Below are 15039 nucleotides of genomic sequence, written 5' to 3' on the forward strand. Positions count from 1 at the left end.
AGAACATTGAGTGAAAACAGATTTTTCCTGCAGGAAATATATTAACTCTGACTTATGTTGTCCTTAGAATTTTTTGTCAAAGCTGATAGAAAAGAATTGATAATTAATTTCATATAGACAAACTATTGCATCAAGAAACCACATTCTCACCGACTGCGTGACCTTACATGACAACCGGGAGGTCGTGGGTTCGAACCCCGGCCGCGTCATACCAAAAGACGTTAAAAGATGGGAGTTGTTGCTACCTTGTTTGGCGTTCAACAATAAGGGATAGAGCAACGTCGATCTGGCGCTGCTCAGTGGCTGCCGGGCTCACCATCAATTGGGCAAAAAGAATTTCCGTTTCGGTTTAATAAAATTTGGAGTGGACTATTAGGCTATTATTATTATTATTATTATTATTATTATTATTATTATCACGTATATCATCCTTAGATTAACAACCGTATGAGTAACAGAAATATTTGTGACAAGTATTACTCTTTTAATCTCCATAAAGGTAACTCAAATAGAGAGTGGCAGATATCAGCTGCATAGTTTTAACAACTGGCTGATACTTTCATAGGAGCACTTTTATTTGTGTCATTTAAAATATTGTAATTGTATCCCTTGAATGTGTTTGCTATGCTCATCATTTACAAAATGTAGATTTCATTCATTAAAGCATAAACATATTGATTATACTTTAAAATCTGTGTTAATTTTATTTTGTATGTATTTTTTGTCTTTTAAGAAGATAAAGGGGGGGGGGATGAATAGATGAGATTGTACGCTAGCGCATGGTGATAATAATTACATGATGATAATGGGCAATGATGTGATTCAAGAATAGTGTGTTTGTATGCTGGTGAGTTATTGTTATAAGTTGGTGTTTATTTATTCATTTTTGTTCTTTATTTATTTTTTTGTGGGGGAAGGGGGGGGGGGTGTTCATGAAGAAACAAAATTACGGCAAGCAAAGCGTTGTGATGGGAGTGTCGTTTTATGTTAATGAGAGAGAGAGAGAGAGAGAGAGAGAGAGAGAGAGAGAGAGAGAGAGAGAGAGAGAGAATATGAACGAAATAAGGACACATAATCGTCGCTGTTCTCACGAAGTGACGGTAGTGAAAAAAAATTGCATTCACTTTGCGTTACGATTTTCCTCACTACCGTCACTTCGTGAAAACAAGGACGATAATTGTAAGCGCATATGGTAAAAAAAATATAGAAAAAGGGGCACATAACAAAATGGAAAAGGGTCACTTCTAAGAAGAAAACAAAAGTTATTAGAAATAACAAGAGGAACTTTCAAACAAAGTGAAACCAGACAAACTACATGAAGGAAAAGTGCACTTGTAATAAACAAAAAGGGATGTTAATCAGATGTAAAAGGGGCACTTAAACCCTATCTAGCATGGGTTATTTTGAAACTGCATAGCCTGGGGGGTCCGGGCCCCCTCCCCTGGCGCTCAAGGGGGGGGGGGGGTGCGATTTTTTCAAATTTTCGAGGCCCCCCCAATAATTTTTTTGTTGATTGTTCACTACCCTCCCCCCCCCCCCCCCGAACGAATTATCGGCCGGCTGTTTCGCTGCTAAATATTGTCTCACGAATTGGGCCCCCTCCCGTGCCGCCGTCTGGATAAGGACCCCCCCCCAGGCTAGATAGGGTTAAGGGGAAAACGGGCCGCCCATGTATTTTTGAAGAAAAAAATGGGCCATTGTGCTCCCACCCTCCAGAGTGCCACATTTGGTATTGATAATGCCTAACTATGATGATTTAAAAAAAAATTGGTTATGAACAAAGATTTGTTCCCCCAAGAACAGAATTCTTCATTTTCAGATGTATGGTCAAATTGAAGCTAGCCGACACTTGCGCCTTTAAAACCAATGAATGCTGAACATAGCATATCAATAATGCAATGAATAAGGATAAAATTAATTTAAAATTGATATGGATCACACTCTAACTTAAAATCGATTTTAAGGCCAAAATCGATTTTATTTATTTAGTGAAACTGCTGCTAAAATCGAAATCAATTTTAGGCCTTTAAAATCGATCAAATCGATTTTAGATCGATTTTAGGACATTAGTGAAACACCCCCCTGGTGACTGTTCTATAAAGACTAGTCACATACCAACATCCTATTTCCACATAAAATGCTGGATTACATGACTCACTTTATGCAAATATCTTTTAACACGTGACCCCGCAACATTACTTTGTCCCTTTGTTTCTGAACACCTTGAGCTCGTGAACCCGCTTGACTCCTCGCAGTCCGTGTCACGAGTTTAACCATCACACATCTCCTCTTCGCCTCCTGTTTTACAGGTAATTTACCATATTTTATATTATACTTAAATTTAAGTAAATCATTATTATCATGTTATATAACTGTGTGCGGTTGTACTGATGTATGATTGGATATGTTCTGATGTTCGCATTTTAGTTAGGAATTTAAGTTAAGAAAGTGTAGCTTTCTTACAACTATTTGTGAAGCGTTATACTGTATGGGTGAATGGTACCCGCGAATATATATATTTCACATTGTATATAACTATCTATTTAGTTTTCTTACTTACAGATATGAGCTAATCAATATTTTGTCGTTTATGAACCACTATTGTGATTCTAGTTAGCATTTGACATATTCTAGTTGGGGAAATATCATGACGATTTTCCATATTCGATTTGATAAGGTTTTGAGAGATTTCCATCTCAGAAGGAGATAACCTTCGATTTGACATAGAACCGGCCAGATTTTGCTAGTCTATAAGTCCGTCCTTTTTTTATAATATGTATCGAGTTATTATGTCGTTTATGTTGTTTAGGATCTAACGATACCATGTCAAGATAATAATCATGTTAATATATGTTCTAATATACCAGGGATTTGTGTGGAATTGGCGTACAACTTTATAATCATTTATCTATGATACATTGGTGTCTGCGTGATTAGACATGTACATTAACACGGTGTGTAGGGAGTAAGCGCATCGTTGAGACGAAAGAAAGGATTACAACTTTTAACTAATAGTACAAGTACAAGTATTACCTTGACAAAGAGGAACTTGGGCTTTTTAGGTTTATTTGTCTCAACTCTGTAATCTGTATAGAGCAGGTACTATAGTATTAGTAGCTGAAGCAAATGTGCTTTAGCCGTCACTATTACATATGTATGAGTGGGTCCTATTATGGTCCAAAAGGTCCAAAACGCTCATCTTTACAGTATGAATTAAGTTAGAGAACAACAATCATTTGCACGATATATGTCCAGTTTACGAAAGCACTATATATTTATCATTCGGTAGTCTCCAGTTGTATATTATTAGTCAGACATGTATAAATCTATTTAGTCTATTCGTATTATGTTAGCTATAGTTTCTTCGTTATAATTAGTTATTACATATTTGTTATCGTCTTGTTTACTTTATTTAAGTTCAGTCGAGTTAGATATTGGTTATCTTCGTAGTTCAGCAGTTATACGTTTCGAGTATTTGATATTAATAGTTATTATACATTATCCATTCTAGTGAATGATAAGTCTTTGTTTGGTTAAATATTGGAAAGGGACATGTTGTTGATATTTACTTTGCCATTTCATCTAATGGCTAAGTGTGGATGTAAACCTATATATTAGTAGGATAGGAACTATAGAAGTGTATTTGTGTTTTGATTTTGTGAGTTTGTTTGTTGAATACGAATATTCAATTATGTTTTATATATATCATTACTTGTTATTAAAAAGGCAGTCCGTGTCACGAGTTTAACCATCACACATCTCCTCTTCGCCTCCTGTTTTACAGACTCATCTCATCTCTATTTTTGGTACCCTACTATTACAAAAGTAACGAGGGCTACAAAAGTAAAGAAACTAGTCACTGAGAAGAAAAGCACGCCCGTGCAACGAGGACAAAATAAGAATAAGATAACAGCCCAGTATATACATCATCCATCTTTCGAAACTAACTACGAGGGTGGCGCTAATTTTCTCTTTCGATTCATAATTAAATAGAAAACAGGATGAGCTCAGAGTTTTTTATGTCGACCATTACCATTAAAACCATTTTTTCTTCTTCCGCGAAATCAGGGGTGGGGGTCTGGTCTAGGTCTCTACTTTTCTGAAGAGGAATGTTGTAATAAGATTGCCAAGGTCTTCATGTCTTTTGTCCTTTCTGCTATTGATTCTGAATAGTTTAGTTGTGTTTTGTGGCTAGGTTTCTATTTCGACATCACCCCCGCGTGAGAACAGTGAAGATATATATTTTCGAGCTCAAGTACTTCCTTATTTCAGCTTTTAATCAACTACAAAGGCGATATGGGCGCGACAAAAAAAAATAACAAAATAGGCTAAAGTTCAGTCGATTGCAACGGTTTTTCCCTCTGGTATTCACGATTGTTCATAAAATTATATAATACTTGTATGTTTAAGAGAACTAGTCCTAACGAACAAAGGAAACTCCAATTTGACTATACTACATTGCGGCGATCATATCCACTATACAGATTGAGTAATGCGTATGTATACGGGCTTGGACCAGAAATTTCGTACAAAGGGAAAAGATCTGACCATTAGCTGCATGTTATAACTTGTAAAGTTGTAAGAGAAATAATGCCGACTATTAATGTTAATGATGAAATAGCAAATAATTTAGGAGTTTCATGGGTACACCAATTCAATGGAAATTTGTATTAAAAAAGAGCCCCCGTCTGTACTAAAAGAGCCCCCGTGAGAAGGCTCACGGGGGCGCTTTTTATATTGGAAGAGCCCCCGTGGACAAAAAAATTAATTTGAGCCCTGGTGTCGAGTCAGTGAAGCAGTGTGGCAGTGTGGTAGTGTGGCAGATAATGTCTGGTGCATGGATCCAGGTGATATCGTCGCTGTTTTCACGAAGTGACGGTAGTGAAAAAAATTGCATTATTATGATGCACAAGGAGCAAACAATCCCGTTACATGTTAACCGTCTTTTAAGCCCCACTGCTCTACTTATAGCTACTTGCGCCCTCTATATAGCAAACAAAGCCTAATCGGTGCCTGTTGGTCCCCATGATCCCTTTTTTCTCATGTCAATATAGAGCTGATTTAATTAGAATACCACTTGTCACTCTCTAAATTTGAAAGTCTTATTTTTAAATCTTAAAGTCTTACTTTTAAATCTAACAGAGACTGATATTAGTGACGAACCCTTTGGGATTTAAAATAAGTCTAAGCTAAGACTTGAAATTTTAAGTCCCTGAAAAGGTTTAAAATTTAAGTCAATTGGATTTATATTTCAAGTCTTTTAATATTTATTTTAAACCTTTCTTGGATTCATTTCAAAAATAAATCTAAGCTAAGACTTAAAATTTTAAGTCCCTGAAAGATTTAAAGTTTAAGTCAATTGTATTTATATTTCAAGTCTTTTAGATTTACTGGTCTAGCTAAGCCATTAGAACCATTTGGTAAAACTTCCAACCAATTGAACGGCAACAACACTTCAATACTGGTACGTCTGTATTATCAATGTAAAGGCATCGGTAATAAGTAGACTTATACATAATTTAATTAATCGAATTTTTTTTCATATACTTGTATTTTATTGAAATTATTTTAGTTCATAGTTAATGTTTCCCTTATTCATGTTTAATTAAATGGAATTCATACAAAGTAACGAAATGTCCTAATAACTTGTAATTTATATTTGTAGTATTTTCGAAATGAATTGCATATACCTAAATCATCGGTAATTAAGAAATATGCTGTAAATTCAGAAAAATTGTTAAAAAAACATAGATCTGCACGCACCCCATATTCAATATGCAAATTAATTGGTGTCAGCTGGTTCAACTGGAAATATGCCAACAGTCAGTCATCAACAGGTGCAACTGGAAATATGCACATCTTATTGGCGAGAAGTTTAAGTCTTTCCAAGATTTATATCTAGAAGCTGGTTTCGATAAAACTTTTAGTCGAATTCCCAATTTATTAAGTCTTAAAGACTTGAAATATTTTAAGTCTCAAAATGGATTTAAATTTAAGTCCTAGAAATTAAGAGAGCAGTGACCTTGCAAGGAGGTCTAATCCCCTGGCAAACTAGTGCAGACGGGCTTTAAAACCCTATCTGTATTTGCCTGCCAGATATTCACCTTCAGATGAGGGCGCGTTTTTCTGTTCTTTTTTTTTCTTCGCATGTTTGGTCATCCAGAATAACTGGATTAAAAAGAAAGAAATGGAAGATAGGATTAGTTTCTAAGTTGTAAACGTGTATAAGGGGGTAATGGTATAGTTCGTTTTATATTGAAGTATTGGGCCGTAGAGATGAACTAGAGATGTGATGTCCTTGGTAATTTTAATGCAGTGTAATAGTGGAGGTTACAGATTGCTTTAAACTGCAATTATTCAAGCGTAGCTGAGGCCCCTTTTGTGACTTTGTTTTGCGTTTCAAATTCTGTCAGACATAGTACTATTATACAGCAAGCAGGGGCGGATCCACGTGGCGATTTTTCCGGCCCGGGGCCCCCCCCCCCCAGCCCCCCAAATCGGTAAAAAAAAATAGGATAATAACGTAAAATTTAACCTTTTTTTAAAAAACAAAAAAACATCAACAGTAATATAGTGGTTCTTCTCTCCATGACCCCGCCCCCCTGCTTATTTACCGGCTTGATGAATCGCTGCTAAATATTTTCTCACGAATTGGGAAACAAAATGAGTTCTCTCCTCCCCCCCCCCCCACTTATTCACCGGCCAGCTGAATCGGCCCTAAATTTCCCCTCAAAAACTGGAGAGAAAAAAAGTGCTCTTACCCCCCCCCCCCCCCCCCCCGCTTATTCACCGGCCGGCTGGGTCGGCGCTAAAAAAAATTCACACGAATTGGGCCCCCCTCCTGCCGCCGGCTGGATCCGCCACTGGCAGCAAGTGACACTATTCTATGCCGGATAAAGATGGCAAAACCCTTTTTTGTGGTCAGATATGTATGACACAATGCTTGTGCCCCATCTCCACGGTATGATATTACTGGATTAGTATCTGCAAGCTGTCACTTTTAATAATCACTGCACACATCTATTGTGAGCTTTATGGTCAATATTGTCATTTGTAATTCAGTGAAAAATATTCTGTTACGAGAGCTTTATGTAGCAAAGTAATTGCAGCCTCAGTATTGAAGATGACTGTTAGAAAAATGGAAACTGTGCCAATTAAAAAAAAAATTGATGTTAGACAATCCATCATCATAATGTTAAACATAAGTTTCAGAATGATCTCTCTACGGTGTAGATATTTACAGGTGGATTAAACGAGTATATTTTTCATCCAAGCGAATGCATGTAGGTCTATATATAGCGGTGTTCATAGTTTTCTAATATCTTCAACCATAATTGTAAATGATGTTTAAAAACAAAATCTTTAATAAAGTAAAATAATGTAATACTAATTATAATTGCTTATATAGGGCCTAACACTATACTTTATCAGAAGTCTCTAAGCGCTCTACAATAATTCCGCATAATTGCATAGTATATATATATATATATATATGTCTTATACAAAAGAATATCAGTGTTCTTCACTCTTCAGGAGGGCACAGAGAGAGAGAGAGAGAGAGAGAGAGAGAGAGAGAGAGAGATAGAGAGAGAGCGCGAGAACTGAGACAGCCATGCCCTGAAAGTTGCGACAAAATAATATCGAATATCATACGTTGCACAGAAGTCGAAATGGATACTGCATGTACGATCAACTTTCGTATGTAACTGGTTTATTGTGATATTGCATTTACATGTAGGTCTACATGTACAAGTGGTCAACCAGACGGGAAAGCGATCGTGTAGTTCAAAACGATAATTAACAACAAACAGCGCACACGTCCTGTCGTCTGCATAACTTTCTATCACGTCTAATTACAGCAATACCATCCACATCGACCATTGTATTGCAGCAAGATAACATAACCATCGGTGGACATATGTATATACTGTCAATGTTGTAGGGTATATCATTATTGTACCGTCGAAGTAAGTCATGGCACAACAACAAACAACGGTGGTTTTAGCTCCGACACAACCCACGATACAGACTTCGGTGGTGATACACAAGAAAGAAGGCAATGCCTGTCGAGCCGCTATCCCTGCCATGCCGATGGTTATGGCTGTATTCTGTCTTATCTTCAACATTCTCGTTCCAGGACTAGGTAAGTTATTCAAGATTGGATTCCAATTATTTCACTCAGAATATGCCTGATGATAGTAATGTACTGTATACACCACCTCATTTCTTTGGGGGATTAGTATGTTGTCAATATGTATTGTCCTTTTTTGTTTGTTTTTGTTTACTAATTATTCATATAATTACATACAAAGCTACAGCAAACCCTCTAGCAATTCATGCAACTCGCATGTGTGATGCTAACTGCTTATTTATTACAGTGCATGCGCATGTCTATATCACTTATCAGACCAAAGTATATTATGTTTGCAGTCAGAACAAAAACGTCTACAGGCTTGTTTACATAGTACATTACGTGTATGAATTCGTATCCTATTGTGTAGCTTACAGAGTTATGCGTATGCGTTCTATCTACCAAAACTGAATAGAATTTTGCCACGCCTCAAAAGTTTAGAAAAAAGGGACTCGTGGGCCGGGCGTTCGAATAAAGTTTCGTTTCTAAAAGGAAAGCACTGTGTTGAACTCGGGTATATCTTAACTTTCCCCACAAACATTAAATGCAACATTCTTCATTCCTACTGACTTGACTAGAATGACATGTAGGCCTACATGTAATATACAATGCAGGGATGATGATAATGTTATTGTTTGCGTCACCCTTCAGATATTATTGCGCGTTGTAGTTGTCATGTCAGATCGTTGATTCTCACTGACAATGCTTTTCCATGCAATCACAGGAACTAGGTTGATTAGAAGAGCACACAGTCCTATTGTTATGACATATCAAAAGTAAACTGGTTTGTTTGTGTATACAGTTCTTGTTGTAGAGGAGTTATATTAATATCATGTAGAATGCATACGTATAGCATATTCATAATTTCCTGCACAGTTCTACATAAAAATTTGATGCTGGCTGCAAAAGGGATACACTACCTTTAAGCTAGAGCTTGAACGTGATGACGTGAGAGCTGGCAGAGCTGAACATGAGAGCGTGAAGATTGATTGTTAAATATGGGCATTGATTATAAATCATGTTATTGTTTCATTGGACTCTGAACTCACTGAAATCGATGAAAACAAGGCATACCCATGTCAAAAGCATACATTATTAGCATTTGTTTTGCCAAAGTTCGTTCCTATATTAGCATAGCACGGTAGTTGGACCTACTATAGTGTAATCGCTATTTGTCAGGAACACTAAACCCTGCGGCTCATGCCAGGAAGAAGTTAACGAAGTTTCCATGGAAACGAGAAGAAAACCCTGTTCGTCTGCTTTGCACTGCCATAAATAAATAGTGGATAAACGTTTTCTCGTAACAGACCAAAAAGCTTTTCATTCACATAAACGTAAAACAGTTTAACCCAACAAAATCGTACTCTATACAAAATTATGTAGGCTAACCTTAAAAAGGGCATATTCGAGCCTGTTTGTCAACTTATAATGATATAGTGTGAACTTTTTGTTGAAATTTATAAGAAGTTATAACTTAGATCGATGAATCAGGGACTATTACTCACATGCTTTATTTTCAAAGCCTATAATAGGAGATGATAAGCATGCTAAGGCAAGAGCCTTGGAAACGAAAACTGAGGGAAATGATTCATTGTTACCATGGTTACAACAGCGAGGTTAAAGTGACTAAAATATTCATATTTCGTGCGGGGAGGAGCAGCTATTATGATCTTCAAGAAAAGAATATAACCACACGAGTGGATATAAGATCTAAATAGAATTAACCTTTTATTTATAAGTATTTCGTTAAATGTGCAGTTTAATAATTATTATTTCAAATTTTATGAGAGTTTTGATCTGTTTTATTTTTTATATTGCTCTCATCACCCTTTCGCATTTTATTTTCTCTATCGAAATATTGGCAATAATAACTACAGTGTATGTTATAAGAAATATTATTTTGCTCTTTTTCATGATTATCCTAATATTTTTTTTTCTTCTTCAAAATGTACTGGTTATGGTTTTGACCGTGGGCCCTACATCGAGAATGAAAGGGTAACAACCCCAAAAGAAGAAAAAAAAGTGCAGAAGTTTCAAACGTGTGAACTAGTCATTTCCCAAACATCCCAATTTCCCAACTTGACATTTAGCCCAAGCGTGAGATCACAGAATCAAAGAATTTTGAGAGTCGGCCCTTCTCTATCTCTCTATTTCCTATAATTTTCCTCTCTCTGATTGGTGTTTGTTTTTGAAATTGACAGCACGGCCTCTTTTTTTTTCTTTCCATTTGTGTAGGTACGATCATCGCTGGATTCTCTGTTTTCTGTTGCGGCAATCCAGGGCAGTCGGGATTGGGCAATTGTGGAACTATGTGTCTCAACTTGTTTGTGGGACTCCTCCAGTTGGTCTTAACGGTCATCTTCGTGGGCTGGATCTGGTCTATCATGTGGGGAGTCGCATTCATCGGCATGTCACGTAAATAAAAATTGCATTTATCTAGATTTAGATTCCCTTTTTTTGTATTATTTTTTAAATCTTTTATTTTTATATTTCCATAACAATAACAAACAAAAGTTAATATGTAAATGACAGAAATCATATTACAGTGGCATTTACATAATACCACTGTTCTTTCTCTTAGTCCTCTTCATACTTGCCTTACATCCCTTGCACATGAGGTGCCATTTCTACTTAATTTTTAAGCCTACACATAATTTGGTGCGCCAATAATTCACCGCAAGAATAGCACTGTTTATTTTGCATTCACATGGTGCGTTAAAGACTGAGACTGTCTGTCGATGCAGTCCTACGCCATCATTTTAGCATCTTTAACCTTTAACCTTCTCCGTTTTCCTTGTTTTGATATAGGTGTAGGGCTACTTAATAATCCTCTTTGCGCATCGAGCGTCATAAAGCTGACGTTACTAAAATGTGTCTCTGGTGATATTTGATTGAAATTTACAAAGCCGCGATTATTGAATTATCTTCTGTCCTTAAATACAGTAGACACGAAAATACAGAAGACACGAGTTTTTATGATGTATACTGCACATTATTACATGCAGCAGATATGTCAAATCACTGAACATCAATCAGTCACACAGGGAGTCCGTTATCACTGGTTATAATGATGTAGACTTCTAGATATCTATTTTACTCTAAAGTAGAAAGGAATTAAAGAATTCAGATGAATTTTATATGATATTTTTTCACTCATCATGTCCGTTCCTACTTCATGTCTAGCTTCACATGTAATCTTCATCATGGCTTTTCTTTCTCTACTTATGGTCTTTAGACGATTATTCTCAGACTAACAAAACCACCACCACGCTCGTAACAACCAGAAGCCCAGGACCTCAGGCACTCACGGTCACTCAAACACAACCACAACCACAGTCTCAGGCATATTATCCTCAACCACCCCTACAACATGGTTATCCGAACCAACATCAGGGTTACGCCCCTCCGCCACAGCAGGGTTACGCTCCTCCCCCACAACAAGGCTATGCACCACCCCCTCAACAAGGTTTTGCCCCACCCCCACAACAGGGATATGCCCCTCCTCTTCAAGGAACAGCACCGCCAATGGATAGTAACTTTCCGCCACAGAATTACTCGCAACAACCTGCCTACAACCCTTACAACCAACCGGATCAACAACAGCCTCCGCCTTATACCGCCAGCGAACTTCCTCCCAAGAAGTCATAATACTGGATGGAAATGTTTGTATTTTTAAAAGGATGTTCAATAATAGATCATTGCCTTCAAAACTAAAGCTTCCTTCGTGTTCGTGATGATGTTACAAGTAAGAAGGGATTCAGAGAGAGAGAGAGAGAGAGAGAGAGGGGGAGAGAGAGAGAGAGAGAGAGAGAGAGAGAGGGAGGGAGCGAGAGAGAGAGAGGGAGAGAGAGGCATGGTATCAATCACCGGCTTCATTATCAAACGATCGTAATTCATCGAATCACGTGACTGTAATGCACCTCTTCCGACTTCAATGGTAATAGAAAGCTTAATTGGACAGATGCGTTTATCATTTTGGGGTATTAATGTGTGAGTTATACAGAAAAAGGACTAACGGCAGACAGTGTTTCATACTAGCTCAATTATATTAATGTTTATAGGCTCGCAACATCCATCATCATCGAATGTAATAACAGAAATGTCGATCACTCATTCTTAATGGCGTAGCTATGTCTAGGGTATGGGGAACTTGCCCTAATAATCAAATGGCGAAACAAAAACAAACAAACATACACACAAGGAATGAAAGGAAGAAAGTGAGAAGCGGAAGGTAATGTAAACGAAGATGACAGGACCCACCCCCGCCCCCGCCCCTCAATGAATGGACCCTCGCTATGCCACTGCTCATAATAGCGAGTTCCGTTGTTTTTACAGGGTATATTCTCTACCTCTTCGTCCACGGTTTCTCTTGTGTCTCTCTTCCCGTCTTTGTCTGACTCCAATCCTCTGCCTCTCTCACACACTCTCTCTCTCTCTCTCTCTCTCTCTCTGCCCTCCCTCACAATAATATTTAGCAACAATTTACTTTCTTTGTCTTGCAGTAGTTTACTATGTTACGGTAGCAAATTAATTTGTTGATCGAAATTATATTCTACGCATGTCTAATTTTAACTAATTTTAATTTAATTTTTTTTTATGATATCGTGAACTGAACATTATTCATTTGTTCTGCGTACAAAAGGATTGTTTGAAGAAATTGAAAGTTAGAATATAAATATATGTATTTTGCCTATATATTTTGAATAAATATTTTATCATTACTAAGTAAATTATTTAAAAATGTGCCATTTGTATTACCAAAGACTTTGAAATCATGTTACAGATAAGAAGAAAGGGTATGAGCATTGAGATATTGAGACAAAGAAGAAGAGGGATACGGGAGTCAGGTAGTCAAAGAAAGAAAGGGAGAGAGAGAAGGAAAGGCAGGGAGGATACAAATTAGTCATTAAATGATTAATCATTTAGACCTTACGGAAAATAGACGAAATGGGCAAAAACTGGGAATTAGACTAACTGGTTATTAAACTAAATGAACAATAAACCAAATGGATAGTAGAATAATTTGAGATAAGCCCAAATGGAAATTAGACCAAATGGCTTTCAGCCTAAATGGTCATTAGACCAACTTATGAGAAGACGAAATGGTTATTAGACCATGTGGATAGTAGACGGACTGTTGGTAGACAATACGGGAATAGACTAATTGGGTAGTAGACGAACCGGTTGTAGACCAAACATCAATTCGCCCGTTACATGACTGTAATCGAATCGAATTGAATTGAATTTATTTCCACAGAACATGAAATAAAAGTGTACAATCAAATGAAGTAGAGGGATAACAAAAGTATAACTACCACTATTTAGGTTAATAGATTATACTGCTGTATTACGATAATATCCATTATTTTGTAGATATAAAATGATGGTGCTAAGTATGAGAAATGATATTAATATGATGATAACTTTTAAAAACACAATCCAAGTATACGCCTCCTTTGTTTACGCCGACTGCTACATGAATGATGATGGCGCTGTGACGCGTTCGGGATATCACAAGAAAGAGTTTTTGTATCCCTTTATCATGTTCATCGAGTTCGGAAGAGGAAATTTGATCTATTTTCAAAGAGTATTTATGGTGGTGTCCTCATCAATTACCATTACATCCAACCATTGACCTTGATTTGATTTGAATTGATATATATATTTCCGTTTCAATATGAACACATTTAAACATGTACAAAGTACATATAAATTCAACAATGACATAAAACAATGTGATAGAATTGTATAAATGAGAAATATTGAAGAACCGAAAATTATAACGAAACATTGTTGAGCTAAATACTATGACACGGAGGGGCATGCTAAAGAAGCAAACCCCTAAAACTTAGTTTCATAATATTTATAGAGAGTTTTGGTATAGTAAGTTAAAACAGTATTACAGATCTTTACGAGCACACTTTAATTTGCTGCCGTAACAATCTGGAAAGAAATTAATTTGATTTTAATCATAGAGCGTACTTCTTTGATGAAACATAAAATAAAGAACACAAATTTGTAAAGGCATCATAGTGGTATACAGCACCAGTAACAGGCAGTAAGTGTCTGCGAGTAATCTGATACATGTTCCGGGGACGTTTGCTCCCCGTGTCGCTTTGTCAAAAATAGGGTAAGGAATATAAGGGTCGTGGTTTGGTTTTTAGGTTATGTAATACGGTTTGTATAGTGTCATGGTTGAAATCAGGAATTCAGTTAATGTCAGAAATACTGTTGTCCGCGGAAACAATTATTGCCGGAGCACATTATAAAGTATAAGTGTTGTGAGACTGCTTGAAATGTGGGAACATTATACGGTGATGCTTTACAAAATGGGAAACATGATTTTGGTATATTATATATAATGCAACACAGTGGCGTACGCAGGATTTTTTCAAGGGGGGGGGGGGGGGGGGTGTTAAAATCGGGTCCAAAATTTCGCAACGACTCAGGAAAATTTGAAAATCGCGCCGGCCAAAAAGTCGCTCAGTGGGGGGGGGGGGGGGGGGGGGTAAGCGGACACTTTTTTGTTTTTGTTTTTTTTGGGAGTCCCAAAAAAAAATCGCAACGACTCAGCCAGCCGAAAAGTCGCTCAGTGGGGGGGGGGGGGGGGGGGGGGGGGGGGGGGGGGGGGGGGGGGGGGGGTGGGGTGGGGTAAGAGGACACTTTTTTTTGTTTTTTTGGTCTCGAAATTTGAAAATTTGACATTTTGCTCCGTTGGGGGGGGGGGTAAGGTTACCTTTCTTAGGTCAGCCATGGGGGCAATTTTTTTTTTTTTTTTTTTTAATAATTTAAAAAAAAAAAAAAAAAAAAAGTGTCCGCTTACCCCCCCCCCCACTGAGCGACTTTTTTAGGGATTTTTTAGGGGGGTTTACACACATAAAAATACCAAAGGGGGGGGGGGTTTAACC

General features: G+C 37.2%; 1 protein-coding gene and 1 long non-coding RNA gene across 2 annotated transcripts; both read left to right on the top strand.

The window, feature by feature from the left end:
* Positions 1–2090: 2090 nt before the first annotated feature.
* LOC115929440 lies at positions 2091–4316 on the top strand. The gene is made up of 2 exons (XR_004066494.1): positions 2091–2309; positions 3785–4316. It is a non-coding gene; the product is annotated as an uncharacterized LOC115929440 (long non-coding RNA).
* A 3257-nt stretch (positions 4317–7573) lies between these two features.
* Positions 7574–12410, top strand: LOC588285 (protein SPEC3-like). The gene is made up of 3 exons (XM_787978.5): positions 7574–8143; positions 10367–10546; positions 11367–12410. Exons 1-3 carry the CDS (start codon positions 7975–7977, stop codon positions 11777–11779), a joined length of 762 nt encoding a protein of 253 aa, XP_793071.1. The 5' UTR covers positions 7574–7974; the 3' UTR covers positions 11780–12410.
* Positions 12411–15039: the final 2629 nt, after the last annotated feature.

The sequence above is a fragment of the Strongylocentrotus purpuratus genome, unplaced genomic scaffold, assembly GCF_000002235.5.
Source record: "Strongylocentrotus purpuratus isolate Spur 01 unplaced genomic scaffold, Spur_5.0 spur5_scaffold_5, whole genome shotgun sequence".
NCBI classification, from domain to species: Eukaryota; Metazoa; Echinodermata; class Echinoidea; order Camarodonta; family Strongylocentrotidae; genus Strongylocentrotus; species Strongylocentrotus purpuratus.